Here is a 6,273-nt window from a genome sequence, read left to right as displayed (position 1 = left end):
AAATTATTAAATAAAAAGATTTAAATACCATACATGTGGATATTACCTTTTTTTGGCCAGAAAATATCTTCCTAAAATCTCTATTTTACCCCTACACCCCCAACTAAAACACCATCAAATCATAGCGTGTAGAAAATATTAAGCCCTCATTTGACATTTATTAAATCAAAATTTTTTTTTTTTCAATTTCATTTTCAATCTCATATTCACAATGAAATATTTATTTACGTAAATTCAAAACTTTTTTTTTCTTTTTTTTTTTAACTTTTTAACCTAGTCTCCAAAAAATTATTATTTTAAAATTCATTTAAAAAAATCATTTTATGTTAGGCAAGGAAAAATTATGTCTACACTTCCCATATATGATTGAGCCCTACTACACTTACACGTCTGTATAACAGACTCCTGCCAGATACTCACAGTGCAGGCCTCGATATTTTATTCTTTTTTCCATGTGGGATCGACCCTTACAATGAGGGGTTGGTAAGGATTTTGTAGGAAATTGCCCTGTACAATTTCTAATATGCTTCTTTCTTTCTTTTCTTTTCTTTTTTTTTTTTCTCTTTCTATTTTTAATTTTATCACTCAAAGGGTAATTTTGTAATTTTATTGAATTTCCAAAATTTATCGCTGCCTAACCTATATAAATAGGGATACTATTGTCCTTTCAGATGAGAGTTCCTCAACGACTATTAAAGAAGGTGTCCGCGCTGGCGCTCTTACAGAATTTCGCACCACTCCCTCTCTTCGACTCTGTACATTGATTTCAGAATTCCAAACGTGCGATCTAAAAGAGGTGAAATTTTCGTTTTCGTTTTCGTAATACATACACTCTGTAATATGTGTCGGTAGATGCGAATTTTTTTGAGCATTTTATGTGCGTGTGAAGAAATGATGTTGATTTAACGTGTCGGCGTGATGAAATAGGAATGGATGTCTATGGTTGATTGCTTAATTGCTATGATTGTTCACTGATCTGAATAATTGTGTCGGCAAATGGTTTGGTCCTAATGATTTAAATGAATTTGATTTGATCTATCTATTGCTGCAGAATTTGTGTTGTGATGTCAATTTTGGAGTTTTCTTAGATCTATTAGTGTTTAGAGGAGTCTAGCCTGGGATCTGGCTTTCTGTTGGTTTAGATCCAACTTAAACTTACGAGTAGTAATTATTTGAGCTTATTACATGCAACTGAACAGTAGTATCTAGATCTATTGCAAATTACGGTAATTAGGTGATTCGAATTAGTAAATCCGATATGCTGTATTCTTGGAGATATGAAATCTCTGTTCAAAAACTTGATCTTTCAAAAAGAATTATGAAAAGCTGCATTTGGTTTAAATTTTTTATTTTTCTATGCTTCTTTGTCTACAATAATGCGCCAGATCGAATTTGAAGCTTATAGTTGGATTTTGAAAAGGATGATTAAATAATATGTTGATTTTGGTAATCTATGCTATCAAATGCTGGGTAATGGGTTTCTTGAGGAAACATAATCTTTTGGTCACGTTTATCTATTTGATCATTCTGAATGTAATTAAATATTAATGCCTGTAATCTCATGCTATATATGCTTTAAATTGCATATAATTGTTTTCAACCATTAGAAAAACTCTCTTTCTATTAGAAACAAAATCTAAAATTTTCTTTTGATTTATATTTTCATAAATTATTACCTTTCCAGTTCTGATCAGGGTTTACTTTTCAAGAATATTACTGAAATAATTGACCGAAATTTATTAGGAATAGGACGTGGTTTGTTGTTAGAGAAAATTCCATGATCTTATTATGAAGATACTACGTGTTAACTTTCTCGCTAGGAAATAATAAGCATATCTTTGTAATACAGGTACTAAGACTTCATGCTAGGGCTTAAGAGTATAGATCGCCACCCATTTGTTTTGAGAAACTATTCTGTTGTGACGGGTATAAGATCTAACCACTTTATATATTGTACATGGCAATACTGCTGAAATCATCCTGAGATTTGCCACCGCTGTGATTCATTGCACAGTGTTCCTATTATCTTATATTTTTTCTGGAAATATAAGTTGAGAAATCTATGCGTATCTCATAAATGAGTGTATATTTTCCAGAGTACTAGAACAGAGGAAAAATGGTGAAGATTTGCTGCATTGGAGCTGGATATGTTGGAGGCCCCACCATGGCAGTGATAGCACTCAAGTGCCCTAAGATTGAAGTGGCGGTTGTTGATATATCTGTTCCCCGCATCAAAGCCTGGAACAGTGATCAGCTCCCTATCTATGAGCCAGGCCTTGATGAAGTGGTGAAACAGTGTCGGGGCAAGAATCTTTTCTTCAGCACGGATGTCGAGAAACATGTCTTTGAAGCTGATATAGTGTTTGTCTCAGTCAATACTCCCACCAAGACTCGGGGTCTTGGAGCTGGAAAAGCTGCAGATTTGACATATTGGGAAAGTGCAGCCCGCATGATAGCCGACGTATCAAAATCTGACAAAATCGTGGTTGAGAAGTCCACCGTCCCTGTCAAAACAGCTGAGGCCATTGAAAAAATTTTGACCCACAACAGCAAGGGAATTAACTTTCAGATTCTCTCTAACCCAGAATTTCTTGCTGAGGGCACTGCAATTAAAGATCTTTTCAAGCCTGACAGGGTTCTGATTGGAGGTCGGGAAACCCCTGAAGGCTTAAAGGCAGTTAAAGCACTGAAGAATGTTTATGCTCACTGGGTTCCTGAAGAAAACATCCTTACCACTAACTTGTGGTCCGCTGAGCTCTCAAAGCTTGCTGCTAACGCATTCTTGGCTCAAAGAATCTCATCAGTCAATGCCATGTCTGCTCTTTGTGAGGCTACTGGTGCAGATGTTTCACAAGTTTCTTATGCTGTTGGTACTGACTCAAGAATTGGTCCCAAGTTCCTTAACGCTAGTGTTGGTTTTGGTGGCTCTTGCTTCCAGAAGGACATCCTTAACTTGGTTTACATTTGCGAGTGCAATGGTCTTCCTGAGGTGGCAGAATACTGGAAACAGGTCATTAAGATAAATGATTATCAGAAGTCTCGTTTTGTGAACCGTGTTGTTGCCTCCATGTTCAACACAGTCGCCAACAAAAAAGTTGCCATCTTGGGTTTTGCTTTCAAGAAGGATACAGGCGATACCAGAGAAACTCCTGCTATCGATGTTTGCAAAGGACTTTTGGGTGACAAAGCTCGATTGAGCATTTACGATCCTCAGGTTACCGAGGACCAGATCCAGAGGGACCTTACGATGAACAAGTTCGATTGGGACCATCCTCTCCATCTCCAGCCCATGAGCCCCACCACAGTGAAGCAAGTTAGTGTTGTTTGGGATGCCTACGAGGCAACTAAAGATGCACATGCTGTTTGCATTCTTACCGAGTGGGACGAGTTCAAGACTCTTGATTACCAGAAGATATACGACAACATGCAGAAACCTGCCTTTGTCTTTGATGGAAGGAACATTATCAATGTGGATAAGCTGAGGGAAATTGGCTTTATCGTGTACTCAATCGGCAAGCCACTGGATGCCTGGCTCAAAGACATGCCTGCTGTTGCATAAATGCATTTCTGCAATTTTGGAACCGACGAGCATAGATACGTGCAGCCAGCTAGATTCTTTACAATTTATTATTTTCCGTCAGTTTTTGATTTCTCCTATATTTTCGCTTGTAATCAGAAGATACCGAGTGTCCCTATCTGGTCTGAATTTAGAACATTATGTTTCCTCTTACTAGTATTTATTATACTGCTATCTGTCATTAACTTTCGTTCTTTTGTTTGGCGTATAAATAAGTTGATAAGTTTTAGCAACTTTTTTTGTTCTCATTATTTGTTTAAATTTATATGTCGTGAACTGAGCTTTATGTGGTTGCGATTGAAAGTTACTTTTTAACAAAATAAATTTTGTTAATGACAAAGTTTTTTTAGGCAAAATAAGTTGAAAGTAAATTTGATTCAATTTGAGATGCTATGGCTTTTGCTGTCTTGATGCTTTTCCTTTTATGAAATTTTGCTTACTGTGATTCATTATCTTATTATCTGTGTTGAAATGTCAAGTTGCCTGATGAAAAGCAAATTACATTTGTTTTACCACATGTTTTGGCTCACGTTTTTAGGGAAAATTTCATAAGTAAGACATTAATTATGACATATTTCAAAAACAAGAAAACAAGTTTCGAATTTCAAAAATCAGAATTTTATTAAAAATTATTTATAATTTAATTAAAATTATTTATTTATTTTAGTAATTAAATATATTTAAGTCATAAATTTATATAATTTGGTCACAAATTAACGATTTAATTCGTCACTTATTTTTTTTTGTCACAAATCAGAAATTTTATGTCATATATTATTTTACGGTCACAATTCCAAAGGTTTATAGGTCACAGTTTGTTCATCAGTTACAAATCAAAAAATTTATAAGTCACGATTTATTTATTATTCACAAATAAAAAATATTACAAGTCACAAATTATCGATTACAAATTAATAATTTTTTAGGCCACACATTATTTTTCGGTCACAATTTATCTTTTTCATTGGTCACAGATTAACTAATTTAATGGTCACAGTTAACCAAATAATTTGTGTCCACCACGAACACTTAATATTCACAGTCACAAATCTCAGGTCACGTATCCAATTGTGAGTCACAGTCACAATTTTCAGGTCACGTATCCAATTGTGAGTCACAAATCACTGTCAAAACCACCACCACCTGACAACAACACTGTCACCACGCAAAACCACCACAACAAGCACAACACCACCGGCCATCTCTCACTATTGCAATGCAAACCACCACCACATTAACAAAACCCAATCTCCAAAACAATGAAAGACAGATCATTGTCACCCATGCCATCCTACACACAAACCACCATCGTCACCTTAGAGCACCGCAACCGCCACCAACACTTGGGACAACCACTACCGCCCTGGCCACCACTATGATCACACCACAACCCACTACCAACATCACAACACCCTCGCCTCCTCCCCCGAGCTACTCCAGCCCAATGCTAGATCGAGAACTACAACTCAGTTAACATCACCAACAACTCAAATATCACAGCCATCACCATACCAACATCCCGACCACCACAACGCTCCCGACCACCACAACGCCGCACATGCAGCGGTGTCACAATACCGCATCTCAATGGGTGCCGCTTCGAGCGATGTTGTCAAAGGCCACCGAATTCTCACCACCATCACGATTAGCAGCGCCACCGTCACCACACGACTATAGCACTACACTACCAAAAAAATCCCCAAAACTCGTTATCACCGCAGCCACCACGATAAACATAAATGAAAATAGAACCCTCGTTGCCCAAACTAGTAGCAATCGTTGGAGCCGGAGTGAGCTGCCGTAGAGAGAGAGAGAAGACGGGTGGGAAGAGAGAGAAGGAGATGGAGAGAGAGAGGAAATTGATTAGGGTTGGAATGGAATTTTTATAATTAGTATTTAATATTCAAATATGAAAATTTTGGTTTTTTAATTAATTTTTAAATGTATTAATTAATTAAAAAAATTTCTGATTTGTGAAATACTAAACATTGCATCTTATTTATAAAAAGAGAATTTTTAATCTCTTAGAATATGTAATTTCCACTTGTTTCTAAGACCATATTCAACCCGTTTCACCAAAATGATGCAACTTTTTAGACTATAATGGTATAATTTTCATACTATACTTAGTTATCTCAGGCCCATTACATGTAAAATTTACAAAATAATAAAAATAAATAAATAAATAATTCTCTTCCTTTCCTTATTTTTTTGTTCTCAATGATAAACTAATTATATTTTCTATACTACAAATATTATTAAATTGTTAGAAAACTATAGAAAAAAACAATGATTCGAAGAGAGAAAAGTAAAGAGAGTCAAAACTTGAGTGTGTAATATATTATAACGTCAATCCTTATATATATGGTTTTAATGAGAGTTACAATTTGGATACTCTTCTAGAGTGAGTAAGACTTATATAAATATTCTAATAAGACTAAATAGTTATTAACAATTATTTCAGATTTTGCAACTCTCGCCATTTGATGACTATTTGTAGAATAATTGTCTCCTAAAAATTTAGTTAGGCAAAAACACAAAAGTTTAAAAATACTAAACGAAGAAAAATGATAGAAATATTTATAAGAAAATTAGAGTAATAAAATATTATCATTAAGATGGTCAAGAAAATCCAATAGGACAAATTTGAGCAAAGCAAAAGGAGTGCAACTACTCCTTTGATTTCGATAAATAAA

At 35.1% G+C, this 6,273-nt stretch overlaps 2 protein-coding genes across 3 annotated transcripts in view; both read left to right on the top strand.

Annotated features, from left to right (window-relative positions):
• LOC111374558 (UDP-glucose 6-dehydrogenase 2-like) overlaps positions 1-3,767 on the top strand; it is a 25,734-nt gene extending 21,967 nt beyond the window's left edge. The window contains exon 3 of the mRNA XM_022997238.1: positions 3,560-3,767. The gene's annotated coding sequence lies outside the window, so the exon portion shown is untranslated. The remainder of the gene's footprint in view (positions 1-3,559) is intronic.
• On the top strand, positions 683-3,771 carry LOC111374559 (UDP-glucose 6-dehydrogenase 1). Of its 2 annotated transcripts, XM_022997241.1 has the most exons (3): positions 683-796; positions 1,850-1,926; positions 2,097-3,771. In XM_022997241.1, exon 3 carries the CDS (start codon positions 2,117-2,119, stop codon positions 3,557-3,559), a length of 1,443 nt encoding a protein of 480 aa, XP_022853009.1. In that variant the 5' UTR covers positions 683-796; positions 1,850-1,926; positions 2,097-2,116; the 3' UTR covers positions 3,560-3,771. The 2 variants fall into 2 exon arrangements, with proteins under 2 accessions (XP_022853009.1, XP_022853008.1); XM_022997240.1 differs by lacking the exon at positions 1,850-1,926.
• The last annotated feature ends 2,502 nt before the right edge of the window (positions 3,772-6,273 follow it).

The sequence above is a fragment of the Olea europaea genome, unplaced genomic scaffold (assembly GCF_002742605.1).
Source record: "Olea europaea var. sylvestris unplaced genomic scaffold, O_europaea_v1 scaffold126, whole genome shotgun sequence".
NCBI classification, from domain to species: domain Eukaryota; kingdom Viridiplantae; phylum Streptophyta; class Magnoliopsida; order Lamiales; family Oleaceae; genus Olea; species Olea europaea.
This window is presented reverse-complemented; position numbering and strand designations above follow the sequence as displayed.